Raw genomic sequence first — 25,849 nt, 5'->3', positions numbered from 1 at the left:
TCAGTTAACACCATTTCCTGGCAAGGACTGCACTGCCCAGGGCTAGAAGGGACAGAGGAAACCTGTGTGTCTGTATTACTGAGGGAGGAAAATGGAGCACAACCCCTGCAGAGGTCATTTGGTGACAGGTAACGACACTGAGTGGTGCGCACCCTTGAACCAGGAATTTGTCTTTCAGATACGGTGCTGACACAAGCTCTCAACACAATTTGTACCCAGATGCACACACACTGAGGTGCTGTTCGGAAAAACTGGCAGCAACGTATGAGCCCATCGATTAGGGGTCAGATTAAATCAATTACAAAGTCACCATACTGGACGTTAAAAGTAACAGAGCAGATCTCCAAATTCTGATATAGAATAAGACATTACTAAGCGTAAGAAGAAAACTGCAGGGGAATATAGTCCCACTTCAATAAAAAAATTAAAAAGCCAGATGGGTGAGTTGAAGCTACACGTTTGTGTCTCTCTGCATATTTCCATTTATGTGCATAGAAGGATGCACAAAAAGGTCTTCACAGTGGTTACCACTGGCAAAGGAATTTAGGTAATTTATATACATTTGTACACTTTAAACATTCTTTACAGTGAGTCTGCTTTACTCTAGAAGTTTACAAAGCAAACAGATAAAAAAACTTTAGAAAAAGATTCCCTGACTGAAACTGCAAATCAAGTAAGTGGTACCTGGAATATAACTTTATTGGAAAACTTTAAAAATAATAACCTCTCCACGAACATTTACCGAGTTCCTCATAGGCTGAGTACTTCGTGAGAAACAGGAGCCTGCGAGCTGCATGTACCCGCCAGCTGCATGTACCCGCCAGCTGCATGTACCCGCCAGCTGCATGTACCCGCCAGCTGCATGTACCCGCCAGCTGCATGTACCCGCCAGCTGCATGTACCCGCCAGCTGCATGTACCCGCCAGCTGCATGTACCCGCCAGCTCACCGGTTGGTCCTGTTACATTATCTTTGCTCGACTGAAAAGTGAACTAGTTTAGTAAAGCAAATTAGCACTGAAATTTGAAGCCTGTCAAAAAATAAGCTACCACTTAAATATGAAAATGAGCGTAAGTCTTTTCTAGTCTCTTATTTCCGTAGCCTCTGCCTGGGGCAGGACTGAAGTTCAGGTGAGGATTAAAGCTGATAGAATAGGGCCTGAATATCGAGACTGTTTTAAACAACTCTCATCATTTTCTGAGGACCCACTTCCATGTCATTTCAATTAAACTTGTAAAAAGAATTATGATTAAGTTTAAAATGATGTATCACCTGGATGCATTTTTACTGCAAAATATTCAATCAGAATTCTACAGCATAAAAATCATCAGTACCCTTAACTTCCACCCATAACAACCCTACTTACAGTTTAGTATAATTGTTCCCAGGTCTTTCTCTATGCATTTATATATATGTGTGTGTGTGTGTGTGTGTGTGTACGGTTTTGTACATTTTTAAACTCAAATGATACCCACCTATCTACATAACATTCTTTGGCAATTTGCTTTTATTAATAATGCTTTAAGTATGTAAAACTGATACATTATAGCAATGAAATGGGTATATAATTTTTGTGATTTAAACTTTTAAAAGTATTTTGCCTATAGATAATTCTGGCTTTCATTTTTTTCCCGATTTATATTTTCACTTACTTTTAACAAAACAGTCGATGCCAATAAATGTCCTGAACATGCTGCATTTTCTCCCTGTTTATATTCTTCTACTTTATTCAATAAATTATCAACCTATATATTTGCTTAATATTTTATTATTAAAATAAGATAACTTAGGAGAACTTTAATGATATGAAAAGGACATTCAAAATGAAGCCCTGGACCAAGATTTTAGAACATGTCTTGTCAAGCTCATCAGTCAGCTGACTCCTAGGTGTACTCACTTTTCACTTGTTGTTCAGGGGCTTTGATATGTGTCACCATTCCAGGCATGTTCACGCTGTTCCTGTGCAGGTATTTCAGGAAGACATCTGCATTCCTCCTAGCAAGCGTGCAAGCCTAAGAAATAATGCAGAGCAAATGTGTTCATGTGACTCATACAGACATGCATCTTCAGTGTATATGGATGACATCACGTGGCTCTAACATAGGTCTTAATCTAAAGCGTTCATCTGGCCAATCTGTGTCTGGAGAATACATAGGCTAAATCCTATTTCAACTTTAAAAAAAATCTCTGTCTTGCAGCCCTTGCTCTGCTGAACCCAGCTGCTATGTTGAGAGCTGCCCCATGGTGAGGTCCAGGTGGGCAGGGACTGAGGGTGACCCATGGCCTGCAGCCCGAGAGGAAGTAAAGCCCTTCCCCAGTCGAGCCTTGAGGTGACCACATCCCTGACCAACAACTTGATCACAGTCTTGGGAGAAACCCTCAGTTAGAGGACCTGGCGGCTATGCTGCACGGGGATGTCTATAAAGGGCAGACAGTAAATATTTTCAGCTCTCTGAGTCATGTGGTCTCCATCTCTCTGTTGCAACTACTCAACCTGCCCATTGTAGATGAAAGCGGCCTCGAAAGATACTTAAGTGAATGGGAGTGGCCAGATTTAGCCCTCAGGGCTTAGCTTGCTAACCCTTGGTTTAAGCCATTGAATTGTGGGGTGGTTTGTTATATGGTGTTATTGTGGTAACAGAAAACTGAAATTCCATGTTTGTAAACCGAGTAAGTAATTTCATTAATGTATTTTAAAAAGAGTTTTATTTAAGAGAAAAGAGATATAAATATAAAATCAAAATGGTTCAGGAAAAAAATCCCTTAATTATAATAGAATTGGAAATATCTTGCACATTTCCTAGCCCAGATCTGGAATCAATCTTTTTTTCAAGGAGCTCCGTCTCCTTCTTGCGGTAAATGGCACTGAAAGCCCACAATGTGGGCACTAGGGACGCTTGCTATCATATATCAGGGATGCTGGTCATCGTTCCTAGGCCTTTTCAGTAGTTGGAGCTGCAATACCTTTTTTTTTTTTTTTTTTTAAATTAAGAGAAAAATACATCATGAGTCTCTACTGATAAGACTGAAATAAGTTGTCATACCAAACAGCAAGGAAGCCGTAAAGATTGCTAGGGTTACATCAAAAGGACATCTGAGCCAACCTGACTTGAAGGGGCTCCCACTAGTGGGACAAGTTGAATATAAAAAGATAAATGACTGTAACTGATTGAAACACACCAAATGTTAAAATCCATGATGATACTAAAAGAACAAATTAATCATATGCAGAGGTTGCTAGGGCAACAGATCATTATTCTGAAAATCATAAACAAAGGGAAGGAATCAAGCATTTACCTCCCCCCCCCCCCTTTTTGGACAAACTCTATTTTAGCATAACCAAATAGCTGAGGAGGGAATAACTGCAGCTAATCAAGGCAGAAAGAATGATAGAATACCACCATTTTGCAACTCCTAATGAAACAATATCACCACTGGCTACTAAACCCAGTGGGTGAAAGGCTGATGGGGAAGTACACAATGGATGACGTGGACTTACGACGTCTGAAGCACTGAAAAGCCCTCATATCACAGAGACAGCAGGAGAAGCAGACCTGTGTGTGTCCTGGAGCAATGCCGTTGGAAGTACGCAACACCACCCATCAGGTACCCTAAGTGTACCCCACACACTCACTTAAACCTGAACCGGATCAAGGCCCTCGACCCAACTAACAGAAATGTAGAGAATCCGGGATGGTGCTAAATGACTCCACGGGATGCAATTACGAAATCCAGAATGAGGGAAATTCCACAGTATGAATAACTTATTTCTTCAATTAACAAATGCTAATAAAAGGGAGGGTGGGATTTAGACTAAAAGAGACTTAAGAGACATACCAATCAAATCAATGCATGGTCTTGTTTGGATTTTGATTAAGACCACGTATAAAAACACATTTATGGGACAATCAGAGAAATGTGAACACCACTGGATTTTATATAAAATAAGAGTTACTGTTAATTTTTCAGGTCCAATAATGGTATTGTGGTTGTAGAATGGTTTTAGAAAGGTAGAATTTAATGCTTAGATACACACAGAGGTATTTATAAATAAAATGGTGTAATATCTAGAATTTAAAATAATCCAGTAAAGGTGGGCATATGCCCATATGTTGGTAATTATTGAAGCTGGGTGAGAAGTACATGGGGGTTCATTATCCATTCTCTTAATTTCCATACACATTTTTAAACTTCCATGATAAGAAGTTTAAAGATATCCAACACACCAAAGACATAATCCTAGTTGAATGAAAGAATCTGACCAGGTCTGTGATTATTTTTGTTTTGTAATTTTACCTAAATATCTTTCTTAATTATATTAACTAAGTAGTATGTAATTTTGTTTTATACTAAATGGATTCCAGAGAAAGAGAGGCAATTTTAACGATTCCACCTCAAAACATCCCAATAGTGGTGGACTTTTCATAAACTTAAACAGCAGCGACAAGCAGGGGTGGGGCTTTCAAGTCCTGTTTGGAATAGTTACAACTCATGACCCTGGGAAGCTCCAACTGTTTTCCCACCTTGATTTGCTTAAAAAGAAAATCTCTGTGGTGGAAGCTCGTAATAAGTTACCAGGTAAGAATTTTCAAAGAGTTACAATTTGTTCTCCCAGACTAAGCAATAGATCTCTGTTAGCTCAGAGGATCACCTTCAGAAATGAAACAGAAACAGAAATGATTAAAAGTGACAGGAAATGGTGTCAGAGAGGTCAGGATGCTGGAGATGAGGAAAACTAAACCAAGCAACATGGAAAGTAAACACCACAACTATTTTTCATAGGTCTGAGTGGCCACCAGCAGAACCTGAGGAGATCTTTTTCACAAGTGAAAGAATGCAACGTGGAAACATTCAAAGTCAATGTATCTAAACATTTTGACCCCTTTTTAAAATTTAATTGTTGCAAAGCACACCAGTAACTCAGCTATGACTATATATAAAAATGACAAAGCAGGCTTGATAAGTGCCTCATTTAAAGCTTCTCAGAGTTAAAACTTCCAGCCAGGCCTTGAATGGGATTAAATTTCTCTTGCAGGAAACATTTCCTGAATAAGTACAGTATTAGTAACCTGTCCTGTGAACCACAAGGGGTGTTCCTGCTTTGTGTCCACTCTACACTGGGCTCACACGTGTTCTGAGACAGTCTTTATTCCTAAAAAGGCTGAATTTCCAAAGGAAGATTATTTTAAGCTCTAGGCATTTTTGTTCCCCCAAATCAATCTCTCTGCATGTGTCTGTTCAGAATCACTTGGTATTGTGACTTCTACCCATTCTTTATGCACACAGGTTTCTATCTAGCTCTTTCTCTGTGAAAACTAGAAGGAGAGTACAAATCACAACTGAAAAAAGATTTTAAGATCTTCTCCGATCAGCTGACTTATGGCTGAGGCAGGGTCACCCCAATCTCTCTCCAGGGCAGGGGTGCTGTGAGGCAGGCGGGGACGGAGGAGTGGCCGCAGCTGTGGGACTGACGGTCTGGACGCCCCACTGGGCTCAGGTGGACCCTCGGGGGGCTGTGAACCCCGCCACTGAGGCACCAGAACCGGAAGGCCGGCTCCATACCTTCAGGAACGCTTCCTTCTGTTCAAGGTGCTTGCTGATCATTGGGGTGACGTGGTCCGTCTCGGAATTGGGGCCCAGCTTGTCGGCCCCTCCACACCAGTCCTCTTCTCTCTTGTACTCCTGCTCCAGGCTCTCGAGGACGCTGCAGACCTGCAGCAGGAGAGAATCCCGGGCTCAGAGGGGCCGTTCGGCACCGATGGCATGACAAGTGCTGGCCCGAGGACCGAGACCGTCCCCTGACGTGCGGCCACGCAGGCCTTCCGGAACAAGGACAAAATGAAAGGTGAATTTCCCGTCTCTCTCTGCCCTGTGTCAGGCCGTGCATTTAAATGAGGGGAAAAGGGACGTCTCCTCAGATCCTTTCCAACCTGTCATGCTTTGATACGTAAGGGAAGCAAGAATCATCTTAATTCTATAATGCTGCTCGTCTCTGCTCGACTGGCCCAGGACCGACCGAGCCGTCCCGCGCGGTCAGGCGCGGCAGGCGGCCCCGGCGGCGGGCCCTACCTGCTCCGAGGTCTTGTAGAAGGCCACGGACGCGTTCACCAGCTTCAGCCGGTCCTCCATCTTGAGCATGAGCTGCTGCCAGTGCGAGGCCACCTTCTCGGCGCAGTCCCGGATCATGTCCATGTCGTAGTGGTTGGCCTGCAGCATGACCTCCGCCTTCTGCTGCACCTGCAGCGCGCTCTGGTGGGTCTTCTGGGGGGAGAGAGCGGAAAGCTCTTCAGCGGGGGTGCCGCGCACTCGCTGGGAAGGAGCGGGAAGGCCGCAGCCCTCCTGTCTGCTTGCTTTTACGGAAACGACTTCACTTAATACTCAACAGGACGCTTCGAAAAACACAGCTGACAGGTTAGTTAGAAAAAAGTTTTATGCCTCCCAACAACTATTTATATTTACCCAGGGAAGGATGAAATGCCTTAGGACTTTCCAGAATGGGTCTTGGTTGTGGAGTTTCCAGCTTTTGAGAAATAGCAGGAAAAACCCTTAGCAGCCAATATGCTAAAAACGCTGTTGAAATGTTCCAAGTTTATTACTCCTATTGATTCTCCTTGTACTAGCAGCCAGGGGCGAATGAACAAGTGGAGAAAAAGGTGGCCTAAGTGAATGCTCTTTACTTCACTTTTACCTTAAACTCTGGACTCGAGTAAAAGGTTTTCAAAAACTACTGATGTAAAAAAAGAGAAAGAGAGAAACACAGTTAAAAGCTAAAAATGAACCAACTGTGTTCTCTGGAGGTCCATGCCAGACAATGAACCTATGAAAACAAACTGGCAAATCCGGTAACAACCCCTGCTCTCGTATCCTCACTAGAAGCTTCTGTGAGGGGCTGAGGCCAGGCTCCTCGGGGAAACCAGAGGGCCCGGCAGGGCAGCCGTCAGGGGGAAGCACATGGGTCTCTGTGGACACAGAGTTTTCTCTTGTTTTAAACGATGGCAAAATTTTGCGTTCCACCTGAAGTGGTACTAATGGCCCCATAAAACACTGTACCCAGCGTAATCCTGTCCGTTACCCAGACGGTGGGGCGCCTCAGTGATTTAATTACTAGAAGGCACTTGGCACAGGGTACGATTTTCACAAGATTCACCCAGAGTCTGGGCTTCAGGGAGAAGTGTTAGTGTCTGTCCACTGGCGCTGAATAGTTGAGAGTAAATTAATCTAGGGAAGAAATTAATGGTAATTTCTTTGGTTTTCATCTCTGGCGGAGAATATGTATATAACTAGAGCAGGAAACAAGTTTTCCATAATCAAATGCTCTTTTTCCCTTGACTGAGCCTTGAGACCACCCATCACAATCATTAACTACCCCCCCCTCCAAAAAAACTCTAAAATGAATTAATCCATATGCTGTGAGAGTGACTGGCCAAGCCATTTTGCTCAAGTCCCGGCACAGCACTGACCCCGTCAAGGCACAAAACCCTCTGGTGAGGGATGCTGCTTTTCCCCAGGGTCACAGGAGCTGTGTGCACAGCACTGTTTATGGGGAACAGGGAACTGGTGATTGGCACCCGGTCCTGAAGAGCCACCCCGAGTGCCCTGATTTTTCAAGACTGGTTACACAGCAGCAACTGTGCCTATAAGATCAGCAAAATGTAAAAAACCTCAGCCGAGACCCCAGCTCGGGCTCCCTGGTGCCAAGATGTTCCTGACAGGTGAGGTGCATCCTGCCAGGGCCCTGACAGCCAAGGGGACAGCAAGAGCCACCCCGGCCTCTGGGACCCTTGCGGTGAGGTCGCCCTGGTGGGCGTGGACAGCCTCACATCACTGCAGTTGCCAGACTGCTTCCCCGTCTTGTAACGAACTGCAGGTTCGTAAGCGCGGCCGTTTTGGGCTGCACTGAACCCCCCTGGGCTCCCGGGGTCAGTGCCGCGCGAGGGCGCTGGACGGGCGGCCGGGCGCCCCCACCTCGATGGCGTGCTGGAACTGCTCGTGCTCTCTCTGAAGCTGCTCCGCCTCCTGCAGCGAGCTGGCCGTGATGAGCCCGGCGTTCAGCATCGACTCTCCGTTGCGGATCCAGCCCAGCACCTGAAACGTGACACAGGGAACTCCATGCAGCAGCCCCTCCGGGGCACCCAGGCCGCGGGCCAGCAGTGACGCAGGCCGCGTGCGCAGCGGTCGAGCTGCTCACTTAGCTACGAAGCAGTGATTTCCTCGTGATCCTACGGGCGACAGCCTGCTACCCTTCCGTGGTGCCTGATCCTAAGTGCTGCATTTTAAAATTAATTCTGTCATGTTTAGTTTCAAGTGGGAGCTGGAAAACGTGGAGGGTCCGGAGGATTGATCATGAGTCCACAGGTCAAAGCAGACTGAGGCTCACATACTAGAAAACCTACAATTGCAAAGAATACCCCGATACTCAAAAATATGTATCTTTCACTCCTTTTGGGCCTCATGAACACGCAGAATTAGCAAACTGCTTGATAAGGGAACTGTTTTATTTCACTAACGTTATTTTCCACTTTAGAGTCAGTGTTAAGACAGCACACTAACCCAAGGATGAATTTAGCTGTCCGTGAATGCTCAGGGCCACACCACCAGATTCTTAGCATCACAGAATGAGAAGTCGGTTCTGACCATGGAAGCCACAGGGATGTGGAAGGTCATTCTGGGTAATCATGTGTGGCAGAAACTGCTGGTTACCTAACCAGTACCTATTTTCCTCATGTCCTTTACTCAGAAAATCCCAACTTGGGAAAGAGCTTAAAATAAAGCCAGTTCTCAGCTCCTATGACAGCTTGGTTGCAGATATGACACAATGCTAGCCACTGATATCAAAGCAGGGGCTTCTGGGCCATTTGGGGAACACATTTCTTTTCTGATCCAGGTGCTGCCTCTTTCTCAATATGCTTTCCCCTTCCTGATGCCTGGAATGTGGAGGTGATAGTTGGGGCTACAACAGCCATTTGGCAACCATTAAGTCCCCTCCAATCAAACAAACAGATGCTTTTCTACACATCTACAAGAATCCCAGAAAGCCATACTTCCATGGTTTCCCTGCTCACGTGATAAAATGTCACAGACATGCTAAATATACACATGCATGGAATCCCATTGGCACTGAACCAAAAGCAATCTCTTCCAAATGTCCCATTTTTATTTTGCCATGCTATCTGGGAGATGGCAGTGTCGTATCCTGATAACACAAGAAGACCCCAGCCATACACAGCCTGTGATCCCGGCCAGACTGATAACAGTCTATTTGGGGAAAAAAAAATAAATCATACAGTTATTCAGCCCGGGAAGGAACGTGCTCAGGGTTTCAGGCAAGAGACGACCAATAACAAAACAAGCTAAGTGGAAGTGACTCTTAAGTGACCAGCTGCTGGGTGACGAAGGCTTTTCCACTACAGAGTAAACACAGAGCCGCCCGGGCACTGGCTCAGTTTTACACACTAGCTGGGGTGTGTCAGGGGGTGTGTTGTATTCTACACCAGGACAGCTGTGTTCTGATCGGGGACGATCTGCCCCAAGGCTCACACGTCCGCGTTACCGGGAGGGCACTCATCGAGCGCGTGCGTGTCGGCTGGGCCCCCTGCTCCCCGGCCGTCTGTTCACCTGCTTCACTTCGGCCTGCAGGTGGCGGAGCTGCACACACTGCTCCAGGCGCTTCCGATGCTGCTCGGCCGCTACATCCAGCTCCTGCTGCTTCTCGTGGAGAAACTCCAGCAAGTCCTGGACCCGCGTGGCCATGTCTACATCTCTGTCGCAAAGCAGCTCCACACCTGCGGACATTGAACGGAGGCTCGGAATTCAAATAGCACTTCAACCTGTTCTTTTTTTTTTTTTTTTTTTTATCTTTATTGGAGTATAATTGCTTTACAATGCTGTGTGAGTTTCTGCTGTATAACAACGTGAATCAGCCATACGCATACATATATCCCCATATCCCCTCCCTCTTGAGCCTCCCTCCCACCCTCCCTATCCCACCCCTCTAGGTGGTCACAAAGCACCGAGCTGATCTCCCTGTGCTATGAGGCTGCTTCCCACTAGCTACTTATTTTACATTTGGTCGTGTGTATATGTCCATGCTACTCTCTCACTTGGTCCCAGCTTCGTCCCACCGTCTGCGTCAAGTCCATTCTCTACATCTGCATCTTTATTCCTGTCCTGCCCCTAGGTTCAACAGAACCATTTTTCTTTTTAAGATTCCACATATATGTGTTAGCACATGGTATTTGTTTTTCTCTTTCTGACTTACTTCACTCTGTATGACAGACTCTAGGTCCATCCACCTCACTACAAATAACTCAGTTTCATTTCTTTTTATGGCTGAGTAATATTCCATTGTATATATGTGCCACATCTTCTTTATCCATTCATGGACACTTAGGTTGCTTCCACGTCTTGGCTATTGTAAATAGTGCTGCAATGAACATTGTGGTACATGTCTCGTTTTGAATTATGGTTTTCTCCAAAGAAGATATACAGATTGCCAACAAACACATGGAAGGATGCTCAACATCACTAATCATTAGAGAAATGCAAATCAAAACTACAATGAGGTATCACCTCACACAGGTCAGAATGGCCATCATCAAAACATCTACAAACAATAAATGCTGGAGAAGGTGTGGAGAAAAGGGAACCCTCTTGCACTGCTGGTGGGAATGTAAACTGATACAGCCACTATGGAGAACACTACGGAGCTTCCTTAAAAAACTAAAAATAGAATTACCATATGACCCAGCAATCCCACTACTGGGCATATACCCTGAGAAAACCGTAACTCAACCTGTCCTTAAGGGAGCATGACGTACATGCTGCATTTGTGAACTACCTGCCCGGCGCCGGGCCAAGCCATTACTGTGAAGGCCAAGTTTGAGCAGGGCAGAGGCAGCAGAGGAGGTTTATGCCTGCCTCCGAGCATGTCTCAGAGGATAAATTCGATGTGGTCCAAAGCCAAATATAACGTACAGCTAATCAAAGCAAACCCATTTCCTATCAATCTACTTCTGCTCCTACACTGATATCTGGTGAAAGTGAGTCCTTTTTAAATGCACAAACTTCGGTTTGTTTCCGTTGTTATCCACTGTATACCCGTTCACTCTTGAGGAAGCATTTAATTTGACTTGTGTAAAATGAGTAACGTAGGACACAGGTTGTTGCTAAGTTTCTAACACTACAGTTCCCTCTATGTTTTTGAGCCTAGAGTGACATCTGCTGGTAAAATATAAACTAAGAAAAAAATAAAGGACATGAAAATATTTTCTTGGGGTTTACATTTCATTCCTGGAGATCCAACAATATATAATTTGTAAAACTAAAGTTCGTGCCACTTGAAATAACATGCAGGAATATGAAGGGTAAGTACACTAGCCAATGTTAAACGTGATCATATTATGTGGGTGAAAGAAAGCAAAACGTTTCCTTTCAGAGAGCAGGTATTTATAACACCTCAGTCACAGGAGTAAGTGACCTGCGCAGCCGTCACCCTGAAAGGAACCGGACGCGTTCCTGCGGGGACACGAAACCCGCCCCAGAGCGGGACGCGCTGCTCACCGGAGGCCTGCACTTCGGTGACATACTGCAGGAGGTCCTGCCCCTGGTGGATGACGTCGAAGGTCAGGTTATTCATGGTCAGAGCCTTGTCTGCGTGGTGCTGCAGGCGCTGCTCTGCTATCGTGAGGTCCTCCGTGTCAAAGTCATTCATTTGCTGAGAAAGCTCGTCGTTCCAGGACTCAAGGTCTGAGATGATCTGACAGAGGAAAGCATCTGCTTAGGACCAAGGCTTAAAAAATAAATATCTGCTGTGACATCTCACTGTGCCAGGTAGGGAAGGAAGAGAATAAGGCGACTGTGTCAAAAGGACACGGGAGCCAGGTGACTGGGACCATGAGACCTTGAATAAGATACACTGAATATACAAAAGTCTAAAGTTATGGTTCCTAATTCCTAATGATGTTAAAAAAAGAAGAGCTAAAAAGCCAAAAATTCAATGAAAAGCTCTTCGGTTTTGATTAAAGGGAACCAACCTTTATCCTCAAAATTGGTTCTTAAAGGAGAAAATTAATTATTTAAGCACACAACGATGAAGGAAAGTTCCTCTTTATGGTTAAATCTAGCTATTAAATGTAGAAAAAATAAAATTAGAAAACTTCTTTGTAACCAAAAAAAAAAAAATCCTAGTACAACACCTGCTCAGGTAAAGGTCATCAGCGCCCAGTGAACTACCACGAGAGGCTGACGGGGACCAGGCTGCACCTCCTGCCCCGAAGGCCGCCCGCAGAATCCCTGAAGACGCGGGACGAGACAGCACACGCCTCCTGACAGGAGGAACCACGCTGAGCCACCTGCGCAGCTTCTGGTACCAAAATGAACCTGAACCTAACTGGGTCTTCCCATCTGCCTTCTAAGGTTACAGGAAATGCCAAGGAAAGAAAAGCAGTTAAACAGCCTACCAGAGATCAAGCGAGAAAACGCAAAATGTGGGATCTGGTTCCGTTGACAACTGAACGTTATTTCAACAAGTCACAACACGGGAAAAAGAGAAGGGCGGATCGGGGGAGGATTCTAGATGAAAAGACTAACCACCAAATGCAGGAGCAGACCCCACGTGCCTCTTCTCTGCAGCACTTGCAGAAATCTGAACAGAGGCTGGGTATTAGCAGACAACAAAGCATCACTCTTAATGGCGAGGTGCTTAGGATGTGGTTATGCAAGAAAATGGCCTATTTTTTAGAGATATTTACAAAGCCTTTAGGACTGAAACATGATCAGTTGGCAAAGATTTCCTGTGAAACACTACAGCACAGCAATAGCAAGAGGATACTTGACGTAAGAGGGGCAAACTCATGTTGAATTTACAGGACAGGCATCTGGAAGGTCGTTGTACTATTCTTGCTACTTCTGTGTAGTTTGAAAACTTTCACGGTATACTTTTTAAAAATTAAGACCAAAAATTATGAAATCCAGAAAGGAGGAGAAAAACTTCTTGTGAAAGAATATTATACTCTACACTTCAATGAAATAGCATTTCCCACGGATCCTCATTTACTTTGTCCACAGGAGCTGTAAGGAAATTAGTTTGAGAATTTGAGAATGTGAGAGAGTTTACACAGAATCCAGCTGGGAGATGGGAAGCAATAAACATCTTAAGGCTTCTCCAAATTCCTATTGTCCAAATCTTCCTGATTTCTTCCTTTTATTACTTGGTCTCCATAATATATGTGCACATTATATTAAATTATATCAATTTATAAAGTAATCATTTTAAACAACACCAAATTAGACACAAACCAAGAGGCTATGAGAAAAATATTTTTTAAAAGGAAGAAAGTTACCATAACTTTAATCTTTATTTCTATTCTAAGGGGATATTTTTTTAATTAGTTAATTAATTTTATTTATTTATTTTTGGCTGTGCTGGGTCTTTTGTTGCTGTGCATGGGCTTTCTCTAGTTGTGGTGAGCGGGGCCTACTTTTCGTTGCGGTGCGCGGGCTTCTCTTGTTGCAGAGCACGGGCTCTAGGCTCAAAGGCTTCAGTAGTTGTGGCACACGGGCTCAGTAGTTGTGGCTCGCGGGCTCAGTAGTTGTGGCTCGCGGGCTCTAGAGTGCAGGCTCAGTAGTTGTGGCGCACGGGCTTAGTTGCTCCGCGGCATGTGGCATCTTCCTGGACCAGGGCTCGAACCCGTGTCCCCTGCATTGGCAGGCGGATTCTCAACCACTGCGCCACCAGGGAAGTCCGGGAATTTTCTTTCTTAATGTTTGTTTGTTTTCTGACATTGAGGGAGAAGAGAGGTGTGGTGGTGAGTTACAGACTCAGCGACAGTGCCTCATGGAGACAACATTAGGCTCAAAAAACACTCAAGAAATGGACAATAAACAAAGGTCAATGTGCTAAAAGCAGCAGGATTCAAAAACACTCACTGAGCACAAAGAAACGCTGGCGATGGTCAGGATCCAGGATCATCAGGAAAAATCCTGCCCTCGCGTTCAGCATTGTTAATAACCACACAAGCCAAGAAAAGAAATCTGTGGCACAAAGAAAGCTCCAGAAAGTGGAAGGCTTTTTTGAACAGGGATTCTTTAAAGAAATAACTTTGACACAATTTTTTTAAATGTAGTCCCGAATTGAAAGTCTGTTTTTCTTTCTAAATGCACAGATAGTTATGACTGTTCTCCATAACTACACTGTCACAAGATGCTAGTGTAAGGCTTTTGTTGTTCTTTTTAGACCAACACAGCAGATTTTATATGGAATATTTGGAGACTGAAATAGCAATATTCTAAGCCATAGGAAACCCTGCTCCACTTCTGAGAGACGGAAATGCTATTTCAATTGAAATACAAGTGATACGGGGGATTTTTCTAACTGACCAGGTTAACAGATGAATTTCTACCACAAAGATAACTCCATGCCTCCTATGGGCAGTCAGAGGGGGCATCTTCCCAGACAGGAAAAGAAATCCCTGCAGAGCCTAAACTGCTCAGGTTTTCACATTTTCAGGATTACTCCAGAGAACAGAGGCTCTCAGGCTGTGACATTTAAAAGCTTTTAAACTATATTTTAGCTGGTCTGTGACCGAACTGCAGGGTTACGTTCCCAGCTTAGGAAAGCGCTTATCCCTGGCCGAGAGCGGGGGCTTTGTTGAGGCCATGTGGAACTCTGTGGCTATCATGTGGGGAAAATGTATGTTTTTGGTTCCTGATCTACGTTTTAAAACAGTAGTTTTATGTAAGTAGACATACAGTAAAAAAAATTTTTTTCCCTTTGCGAAAACATTAATAAAAGTAAAGCCAATATTTTTTTTCAAATATCAAAATGTCCTGAAAGGAAAACTTCCAATAATACTTCTGATTGCTCTGTGTTCCCTGATCGAAACTATTCAGTAAGCAGCTAAGTCACCAGGAGCAATTCCTATGAAGTGGAGGTCAGAGAGGAAGGCAGCCACGCTGGCTCTTCTGTTCATGCAGCGCTGCACCCTGACCCTGGCCAGCCCCCAAGGATGCACCCTGACCCTTGCTGACCACCAATAATGCACTCTGACCCTGGCTGCCCACCAATGATGCACCCTGACCCTGGCTACCCCCCAATGATGCGCCCTGACCCTGGTCACCCCCCGATGATGCGCCCTGACCCTGGTCACCCCCCGATGATGCACTCTGACCCTGGCTAGCCCCCGATGACGCGCCCTGACTCTGGCTACCCCCTAATGATGCGCCCTGACCCTGGCTACCCCCCAATGATGCGCCCTGACTCTGGCTACCCCCCGATGGTGTGCCCTGACCCTGGTTACCCCCCAATGATGCGCCCTAATCCTGGCTACCCCCTGATGATGCGCCCTGACCCTGGCTGCCCACCAATGATGCGCCCTGACCCTGGCTACCCACCAATGATGCATTCTGACCCTGGCTACCCCCAAACGTTGCAACCTGGCAGCTGTGGTGCGGCACCGTGAGTTGAGACCAGCGCACCTCTTCTTCATGCGGCTCCACGTGTATGGGAAGGTTAAGACCAGAGCCCTTGAGTAGCTGTTACCAGGCAACATGTGCAGGGTTTAACTCCTTTCTTGTCATCAACCAGTGATGACAATGAAACAGCCAAGATGGCCTTTCTTTAATGAAAACATTGATGGAAGTTTAGACAAGCAGGCAACCAAAGGCCCCTGTGAGAGGCACACACACCAAACCACCACTCGGGGCGGGACCGAGGGACTAGCACCAAGGCCCACTTCGGGCAGACGGTCCCCCTCAGCTGTGGCAGCCCTGCCATCCCTCCGCCTTCGGTGGCACCTCGGTGTGGACCCCATTGCCCTCAAGGCCCTGCTCCAAACGCAGGACAAGTGATAGATATGGAGACAGCAGGCTCTACAGACCCTGGCCGCCAGGCCCGGGCCACCTGGGCTGCCTGGAGGTATCTGGACAGGCAGCAGGTCCCTGCCAGCAGCGGCATGAGGCCCACCGGCTCCAGGAAGCCAGGCCCACCCAGGGAGTTCTGGCTCCTTTTACCATATTTCACACACAGATTCAGCGTCATCCAATTATACTTACTTCTGCTTGTACTTCATCAAGTTCAAAAATAAAAGATCTTGCCTGGCAGAGAATTAAGAACCGCCCTCTTAAGAAACCTGTCCTTCTTTCTCCTAGTCACATATAAGGTGCAAAAGTTGATTTTTAGGTAAGAATTACAGATCACCTGAGAACATTTCTGTGAAGAAGAAGAAGAAACCTTTTTCTGAAAAAAAAAGAAAAGAAACCTGTCCTTCTTTCTCCCGGTCTCATATAAGGTGCAAAAGTCAATTTTTTTGGTAAGAATTACAGATCGCCTGAGAACATTTCTGTGGGAAAAAAATGGGGTTTCCTGGGACGTACAACCTTATGACCACAGGCTCAGGGAACACTCACTCTTGAAGGGAGAGGAATGGCGGGGGGGGGGGGGGAGGCCGGGGGGAGGGAGGAAGAGCACCACTGCCCTGAGCTTGTGCTCCTGCTTCCAGGACAAGGGGGCTGCTGTGAGGGGTCCAATCAGGGACGAACAAGCCAAGGTGACAAGGTGGCCCTGTTTGCAGAAGCCCTGCCTGGATCCACTCTCAAAGCTCGCTCGCTTTGCTGTCCTGCTGTGTGGTGTCCGTCCCGCTGCCCACCTGCCTGCCCCAGAGCCAGGCCCCCTCTCCCAGGGCCGAGCTGGGAGGAGCCACCCTTTCCCTCCTCCTCCCTCCCCCTCCCTTCCCCCCTCCCCCTCCCCCTCCCCCTCCCGGCGCAGAGGCTGGGGCAGTAGGCTAGGGGCAGAGGAGGGGTGCTGGAGCTCTGGGAGCAGGCCGGGGTGGGCGGGGCGGGGGGGACACTCACGTCGATGGCGTCCCTCTCAAAGATGCGCAGCTGCAGGAAGAGCTCGAGCTTGATCTTGCGCTCCTGGAAGAGCTCCTCCATCTGGGCCTGGGCCTCGTCCAGCTGCTGCAGCACCGTCTCGATGTGGCTGATGGAGCTGTTGTGTGGGGTCTTGTTGCTGGAGATGGCAGAGTCCCTGAGAAGGGGCGGAGAGGGACAAACAGGAACTGGATGGGAGAGCCTCACCCTGCCGGGGGCCAGAACCGGCGGCTGGGGCCTCGGGGAAGAAGCCGGCGGGAAGCGGGACTGCCGCGCTCCGAACACGGAATCAGCCGCCCCTCCCGCCAAACCAGCCGGGCCTTCCTCCCTGGATCTCAGGATACGCTGAGGAACTCCTTCCGCACTTTTTCACAGCCCCTCTCTTAGAAGAAGGCTAACAGTCACGTGAGTCATGTCACAGAGTTTCATCTTCAGCCACTTTTCTCCGTAAGTAGAGAACAGATGGCAGCCGTTCACTACAAATGGTGAAGCCACGTCAGCTGTGGGGTTAAGCTGTAACGCAGCCAACTGAGCCTTTATCGAGGAAGTCTGCCGGACTCTCAGAAAAGCGAGCGAGCATCACGGGAAGTTGTCAGGGGCGATGAGATAAGCGACCCCGAGGGATCCAGCAGGGGCACTGCATTTATGTGACCGTTCCCTGTGACCCAAGGACAGTGATATGCTCTCTGCCCCAGCCTGCCTCCCCCCTTCCTGCCACTAGGAGCACCTGAGTGCCACCTGGTGCCCCCCACAAGGCCAGGCCTGCCGAGCCTGGACCCTGAGAGGAGGTACGCCCACCACACCGTAGAAAAGCAGATCGCTCAGGGCCCAAAGGACGCGGTCCTGGGAGGTTTAAGTTCATCTGGTTTGTAAAGAAATCTCAGTAATTTCTAGGTAGGTGTTAAAAGGAAATATTAACAAGACCTGAATCCTGGGGAGGCGTATTAGTCAATGCCATAATGAGAAAAATCGTAAGAGTGAAAAAAACTCTGAGAGAGAAAAAGAGAAAAGAGAGAGAGTGATGTTAGTCTTCTTTGCACGCATGGATGTTACTCGTTCTCTGCCTAGCTGGACAGAGAATTATAGCTAATTGTTCCAAAAAGAGAGGGGGAGGGGAAGTCCCCCGCAGACCTCAGAGCGTCCGCGCGGGGACGGGGCACAGGGACGGGGCGTGGCCCACCTCAGCTGCTGGATGAGGTCCTCCCCTTCCTTGATCACGTTCACGGTCACCTGCAGGGTGGTCTGCTGCTGCTGCCCGAAGCGCTTGATGAGGTCCTGCACGGCCTCCACAGACTCGGCGTACACGTCGTCCAGCAGCTCCTTCTGCAGCTCCTCCAGCCATGTCCACAGCTGCGGGGACAGCGCTGTGAGCCCGGCCCTTCCCGCTTCCCCGGGGCTGGGGGGTCCGGGCCGGGAGGGGACCGGCGGCAGCAGGTCCCAGGGAGCTGAGAGGGAGGCGGGCAGCAGGGGGGCCGGCGGCCAGCGGGACACAGAGCAGGACGCGAGGTGAAAAAACAACCGGGCAGAGAGCCCAAGGGGACTGTCACAAAGGAGAGAAAGGAAAGGGGAGGGCAGTGACTCTTCCCAGTCCTTCCCAGACCCAGCCCAAGTGCAACAGGAAACAGAAAAAACCCTCCAACAGCTGGAACGTCTGCTAAACGTAACGGGCATTCTTCTACGCATCTTCTGACTCTTACTTAGCAGATGGATAGTTTTATTTTTAGCAAGAGCATGACAGTCCATTATTAATTATTAAACTGCTGCTCAGACAAGGGGGCTTTACATCCCTCAAAAAGAAGGAAACATATAACGTGGTAAAATCAACCCGTCACCACGCCCGGCAGGAGATTCGGATGCGGCTCTGCCAGGTCCCCACTCCCAACACAGGCCACGGTCAACCCGGACACAGGTCAGTCCTTCGATGACAGGAGTACATACTGGAAACACCTGATCACCTTCACTGCCATGACCATTAACAAGGTGTTCGCACACGTGGATAGGCAAAGACAACTTGGGACAAGGACTGCGTCCAGCCTGGCGGGGACAGAGCACCTTGCCCGCTTCTGGGAAGCCCATTGCCTCTTCCAGGTCCCTGGGAAGCCATTCAGCGAACTGAAAGGACAATTAATTAAACTGAAAGGGCCCTGGTGGCTTGGGAGCGGTTTGTGCATGGAGAAAAGGCTTCCTGCTTCCCTGGGGATGGAATAATCACCTCCCGTACCATAACGTATGTGTACATTACAGACGGCTGCCCCGGCTGCGGGGAGAGAGGGGACCCCGACCCTGCCGGCCACGCGGCCTCGTGGCTGACACAGCACCACTGCTTACTGAGGCCTGACGGACACAGAAGAAACGGCACAAGTTTAAAATACACAATTTGATAAGTTTGGACACATGTAAACCCATGAAAAGATCAATGCTATCAAGACAGTGACTAGCTCCATCACCCCAAGAGTCTCCCCGTGCCACTGGGTAATCCCTCCCTCTGTCTTCCTTCCAGGCGATCACCAGCCTGCTTTCTGCCACTATAGATTAGCTTGCATTTTCTAAAAAAAAGAATTACATTCAGGGAACCATACAGTAGGTCCTCTTTTTTTTTGGTCTGGCTTCTTTCCGCATAATTATTTTGAGATTTCATCCATACTACTGTGTGTATCAACAGTTCTTTCCTCTTTGTTACTGAGTAATATTCCATTCTGTGTCAACGCCACAATTTATCCACTCAGATGCTGACGACATCTGGGTTGTTTTCAGTTTGGGGCCATTACAAACACAGCCGCTATGCACACTGGTGTATAGTCTCCGTATGCACCTGTGCTTTCCTTTCTTGTAGGTATACATCTAGGTGCAGAGTGGTTGGATCATATGGTAGGTGTATGTTTAACTTTTTAACAAAATGCCAAACTGTTTTCCAAAGTGGATCATTTCACATTCCCCGGCCCCCGCTGCCCCCGGCAGTGTCTGAGAGCTCCAATCCTTCCACATCCTTACGGATACCGCGGTGGTCGGTCTTTTTAATTGTAGCCATTCAAAATGAGGGGTATCTCATTATGGTTTTAATTAGCAATTCCCTAATGACTAATGATGGCAAATCCAAGCTAACCTTTTAAGAGTTCTTTTGTTGTTAAACATGTGTTCAGTTGAAAACAAAGTATTGCCAGCTGGCTCTTGTCAGGTCAATAAGTATTTTAAATAGGGCAGGTAAATTTAAAAATAAGGGAAGTGCTGGCAAAGAACTTACTTTTAGTCAAGTACTTGGGGTCCTAAGAGTTAATTTTACTAAAAATGTTAAAATGTCAACTTGTATCATATTATTTACCCATCTTTGTAAGATATCAAATTTCATACAATCCAAGGATTTTAATTATAGGCGTTTTAGACAGAGGCTGGTTCACCTCTGTGATCTTACAGATTAAGGAAAAGAGGCCAGAGGTGATGAAGTGACCTGAACAACATGGGCAAACCTATTAGCAGCGCCAACATATGAGCAAAGCCAGTACAGTATCAGGAAGGAGGCCTCCAGACCTGGTCACACTTCACATGGATACTGCATTTCAACATGAAAAAATGCCATTCATCGACAGACCAAATACGGACTGATACTTTGCACATCTATTAAGGGTCCAATCAATAACATACTCTTGTTTTTCATTTTGTTTTGTTCTCTAAATTCTCATGAAACTGGTTGCTGCAGTTATAAATAATAGGAAGGATGAAAGCATTATGACCATAAAGAATCTCCCAATTTGCTCTAATATTTCCCATGAAAAACCTTCCACGGGAAGGTGATCATTTCACAATATATAGAAGTACTGAATCATTATGCTGTAAACCTGAAACTAATAATATGTCAATTATATCTCAATTAAAAAGCGTTTTATCCACAAATAATTAAAAAACACTTTTCTCGTAATATGGAATAACGATTACGAGGCATGGGTTCTGAAGCCAGATTGCCCGAGTTCAAATCCTGACTTAACAATTCCTAGGGTGTGACCTAGGGCAACTTACCTGGATCCATGTCTCGGCATTCTCATCTATAAAATGGACATGGTAATAATGCCTACTCCAGGGAGTTACTGAGAAGATTCAACAAGACGATACATATTTCTTCAAAATAACATATGTTAGCCACTATTACAGTTTTGTTCTTGTAAGAGAAATTTTGATAATAAGAATCACAAAGTTTTTAGAAGTGTTCCTTCTCTGGGTATTTGTCAAAACACGTCCAAGTTCCAACCAATTGTTCAAAATATGTCACTTAGTCCGGTAAACTTAATACCGTGCTGCACTTAAATCTTTTTACACCTAAAAACAGTGCAGTACGAGGGAAGAGGTGCTGGAATTAGTCCAGATCCTACAGAACTCTCTTCCCATTGGTTCTGGGGAAAGTGCCACAAGTATGTGTGGGTCAAACCCTTTCCTTTCTTCCTGGTAAGTTCTGAAAGAACTAGCTAACTCCTTCAAGAGCCTGGACATCTCGACACGCATCCATGGTGGAGGGTGCACACCGCCCAGCCGGCTGCGGAGCCAGGGAAGGGCCCAGCTATGGAGGGGTTCACGCAGTTGAAAAGGGAAAAATAACTGAGGTAGAAGGAGCAAGACTACATTTAAATCCATGATTAAAACGCCCAAAGTTCCTCTGCCCCTTTAGAATTTCTCTGTCGGGTCCTACAGGAAATATGCTCATTCATTTTGGAGGAAAAAGTCTCAGAGAAAGGTCATTTCCAATGCCAACCGATGATGAACTGATGCATATCATAATACAATACGAGTCAGAGAAAGTCTATTTTTAAGCTTTCGATGTGGTACATGTGACGCCCAAAATAACGTCTGAAAAAAGGAATGAGAAATAGTCTCTAGGATGCCTGTGAAATTTTTACCATAGACTTCCTGAGAGTGAAAAAAATTGTACTTCTGTGCATGCTGTTAATTTACAATGAAAAGATAAGTCTTTGCCCGACAGTGAGAGAGGAGTTGTATTTTACCCAAGTTCTCAGCAGCATGGAATCCACTTCTAAAAGAACTGTGCCCACAGCCAGGTGATGGCCAGGCAGCCGGAGTTAGGCAACGCTGCCCCCTAGAGGCCATCCGAGCTGTGGCCAGGAGCGTTCCATGCAGGAGAACTAGAACCCAGCCCAGAATGGGGCGCGGGTGCGTACAGACTTGGGTCACGGTCCAGGATCCAGAGAGAAGTCTGGTTTAGAAAGACCCATGGAGTTCATGGAAGAAAACTCCTGTGATAAGCTGTGGGAGAGCCTGGTCCTGGATGCAGCATCCGGCTGGGTCTGACCCCTGTGCGTCCCCTATCCCAGTCCCCTCCCCTCACTGCCTGTGCTGGGTGGAGCCTAAAGAAGGAGCCAAAGCTCTGCTGGGAGAAAGCCCCTGAAAAAGCCCCTTCCTCGCTAGAGAGGGCTCCGAGAGGAACTCACTGGGGTGGAGATCCCAGGAAAGCACTGAGTCTCCAGCTGGTTCAGTGGGTGGTCAGATGGGAGCCCCGAGATTTGGGGACTGCTCTAGCTGCAATCACTCCCAGATGCACAGTCTGAATGCAGGCTACAAGCCTGGTCCATCTGGAGGTAGGAGCGCAACACACCAGCTGGGGGGGTCCTTATCCCCCGTGTGACCTTGGGAAAAGTCCTTGGAGTTCTCTGCCTTCAGTTTTCTCATCCATGAAATGGGATCATTTTACCATGAGTTTGAGAATCAAGTGAGATGACCACAAACGTGTGGCAGTGCTCAAGTACCACAAGCACTCTGTAAACAGAAGCTACCACCATTGGTACCCATTTCCCTACTCTTGTTTTTGACAATCATTCAGGTACCAGTGGGGATGGGTGAGCCGCAGGGCCAGCGTGCGGAGTGTAAAAGCCGGGAGCAGGGACTTCCCTGGTGGTCCACTGGTAAAGAATCCGCCTTACAATGCAGGGGACGTGGGTTGGATCCCTGGTCAGGGAACTAAGATCCCACATGCCTTGGGGCAACTAAGCCCGCGTGCTGCTAACTACAGCGCCCACGCGCTCTGAAGCCCGCATGCCACAACTACAGAGCCCATGTGCCCCGGAGCCTGCGCGCCACACTAGAGAGAGAAAACCCACACGCCACAACCAGAGAGAAGCCCGAGCGCCGCAGCGAAAGATCCCGCGTGCCTCAACGAAGATCCCGCCTGCCGCAACTAAGACCTGACACAGCCAAAAATAAAAAATAAATTAAAAAAAAAAAAAAAAAAAAAAAGCCAGGAACAGAAGCAGGCGGCAACTTGCAGGGGGAATTTCAGGGGGCACCTGCTATGAGCACAGAACGTGATTCCGTTTCAGGCAGAGGAAGCAGGGATCAAAGGGGAACTGCTCCAGCCACGAACAGCATGTTCTTTAGCCTGAAATGACCAACTGTGATTTGGGGGCACATGCCTGTCACCTGACTGAGGAGTAAGGGTTTCAGGAGTACCGATTATTCTTGGATGGGTGATAAAAGATCCCTTAGTATGATGAAATGAAATGTATGAAGGATGTATGGAGGGAGGGGCAGAGGGCAAATAAAGTCAGTATCATGAAGTAATACCAAGGCAAATATGTGTAAGGGGGGACAGAAAAGGAGGAAACCCCAGGAGCATGGCAAGGGCAGCCCACACATTAAGGAGGGACACCATTAAGGGGGGCATCGGGCTCTGTGGTGGACGTGAGGACAAGGTGAGGCACAGGTGACACAGCTGGGCCCACGGCCGACTCGGAGATCGGGGTAGTGCCAGAACCTCAACCTCCCAGATATTTCCATGAAGTCTAATTTGCTAAAAACAGATTTTGAGATTTAGAATTTTAAATCTTTTTATTCCACCACATCCCCAGCGGGTAAGACACTCCCTCCAGCAGCTGTCGCTCCCTGAGGCATCAAGTTGGGGGAAAGTGCCTCACCACCCAGGGTCGTTCTGAGCGCAACCCTGTCTCCCCGAAACGGTGCGCAGCTGGTCCGAGTGTACTTCCTCCTGAGTTCTTCAAATCTCTGGAGATAGTGCCTGTTCCTACAGCCTGGCCTCCCTCTCCGGAGACTAACACGTTATTCCCTGCACTCGGCCAGCTCTGGCAGCACCAGATCCCTCTCCTCTGAACTCCCCGCCCCCCAATTTGGGGGCTGAAGCACTGAAGGCAGCACCAGACGTGACCCAAGCGGCAGCGAGCGGGCGGGCGGGACGACCGGCCCCCTCATCGTGACTCTGCCTTTACTCGTTACAGCCAGATATGTCACCCTGGGGGAGGAATTACTGTGGACACTGTCCATCAACACAGGTAGGAATATTCTTTGTTTAACACATGCTGCTGCCACCTATGTGGCTGACGTTACCCCTGTAACCCGCCTACTTCTGGTTCAAAACAGACTCATGAATTAAAACCCATGAATGAAATTTCTGTCATAGATTTGGACTGATTCTTGCTGGGATCTTTTCTGATTCTATTTTATTATCTGATATATCTGGCAGCCCCTGGTCTAGACTTTGATCAACTTGCCCTCCGTGCCAATCCACCCACTCACAGGCCTCGTGCTTAGAGACAGAGGTCTGCAGTGCAAACAACCTCCAGCCCCGCTGAGGTCATCCGCTAACCAACGCTCTCACTGCCAGCCTCAGCTGCAAGGTTTTTAATGCAGCCATGATTATTTCTGCTTCAGCACCAAGTCTGTCCTGGCTTTATGGCAATTTGACCACTTTCAAGATAAAATGCTCTCAACACAACAAAGGCAAGTTTTCAGGGTGCCTGGACTTGGATGTACAATCTCTCCAGATGTCCCAGACGGACGCAAACGTTCTGAATAGGTGGGTGGAGGCAGTTCAAAGACATGGCAACTGCACAGGCTGCTCCCCTACAGCAGGTGACACCAGGGATTAAAACCATCTGTCTGTGGGCCCTCAGGTCCACCTGGGATGACTGGTCTACCACCTCCCATCACCCCCTTCATCAGAAAGCTGATCCAATTGTGGGTCTGGGCTGGAAATGACTTCCTCATTCACAGGCAGGGTATGAGCAATGTCTTCCCATCACAAACACTTTCTTCCTGGCATGGTCTACTCAGAGATCAGTAAGGGAGGATAAGGACAGTCTTGGTCTTGTGTTAACTGACACCCTCAACTGATTCTTTTTCACAGTGATTCAGCCCATATTTTTCTGTCTGTGTACAAATTAAATGTCAAATGCTTGGTTAAATGCTCACTAATTCCACTGCATACTCTTCATCAAATCAGAAACCTAGTAAAGAATGAAATAAAGTTCACATGGCGTAACTTGTTCATTCACTTCTTCCCTTTTAAAAGGCAGTTTATAAACTGTCTTTTCTAGAACTCTGCTTAGGAGTGACCTCAACCTGAGTAATATGTGAAATCTACCTTCTTAAGAACGCACGAGTGCATTTTTGGCCTTCTGGCATCTCTTCCTTTTCCCACGGTTCCTTAGAGAGCAATACACCAAATTTGGTGAACTAACTATCAAGTTCTTTCACTACCCAGGGATCTAATTTGTCTTGGAATACAGACTTGAAATCATTTAGGAGAAATAAGTTCGTTCTTATAAAAATCTTCACCCATTTTGGTCATCAACTTGTATCCATCAACATCCTGGGCCCCAAGCAGAAAGCCCAACCCTTCCTTGTACTTGTGGTTCTGCATTTTGTGCTTTATAAAAAGGAAGAGAAAACAAACAACAACAAAACCCCAAAAGCCTTTTCAGTCTCTATAGGCCCAGCTTACCTAGAACTTTTAAGCTTTCTGAAAAAACATTGCTGGTGATCAATCTTTCTACCACTTATTCAATAAGAACAATAAACAGTAACAAATAGTACATGACAGAAATACACACGGATAGTTTACTTCTCTCAATTAACCAAAGCCCCATCACATTTAGTTTATGAAGCTGAGTATCAAAAACATTAAAATGCCCTCGAAAAAGAAGTCTAACAAGTAAACAAGATTACACATACATCCATTTTCAGCTGGGCAT

General features: G+C 46.9%; 1 protein-coding gene across 4 annotated transcripts in view; it reads right to left on the bottom strand.

Moving 5' to 3' along the window:
* Positions 1-25,849, bottom strand: part of TRIO (trio Rho guanine nucleotide exchange factor) — a 370,516-nt gene that overhangs the window by 122,961 nt on the left and 221,706 nt on the right. For all 4 annotated transcript variants that reach the window (XM_061189136.1, XM_061189139.1, XM_061189138.1 and 1 more), the window contains exons 12-19: positions 18,046-18,215; positions 16,848-17,022; positions 11,559-11,754; positions 9,615-9,781; positions 7,965-8,084; positions 6,069-6,260; positions 5,562-5,711; positions 1,897-2,011 (exon numbers count right to left, since the gene is read on the bottom strand). In XM_061189136.1, the coding sequence (XP_061045119.1) occupies positions 1,897-2,011; positions 5,562-5,711; positions 6,069-6,260; positions 7,965-8,084; positions 9,615-9,781; positions 11,559-11,754; positions 16,848-17,022; positions 18,046-18,215 (1,285 nt within the window). The remainder of the gene's footprint in view (positions 1-1,896; positions 2,012-5,561; positions 5,712-6,068; positions 6,261-7,964; positions 8,085-9,614; positions 9,782-11,558; positions 11,755-16,847; positions 17,023-18,045; positions 18,216-25,849) is intronic.

This window comes from Eubalaena glacialis, chromosome 4, assembly GCF_028564815.1.
Source record: "Eubalaena glacialis isolate mEubGla1 chromosome 4, mEubGla1.1.hap2.+ XY, whole genome shotgun sequence".
Lineage (NCBI taxonomy): Eukaryota > Metazoa > Chordata > Mammalia > Artiodactyla > Balaenidae > Eubalaena > Eubalaena glacialis.
This window is presented reverse-complemented; position numbering and strand designations above follow the sequence as displayed.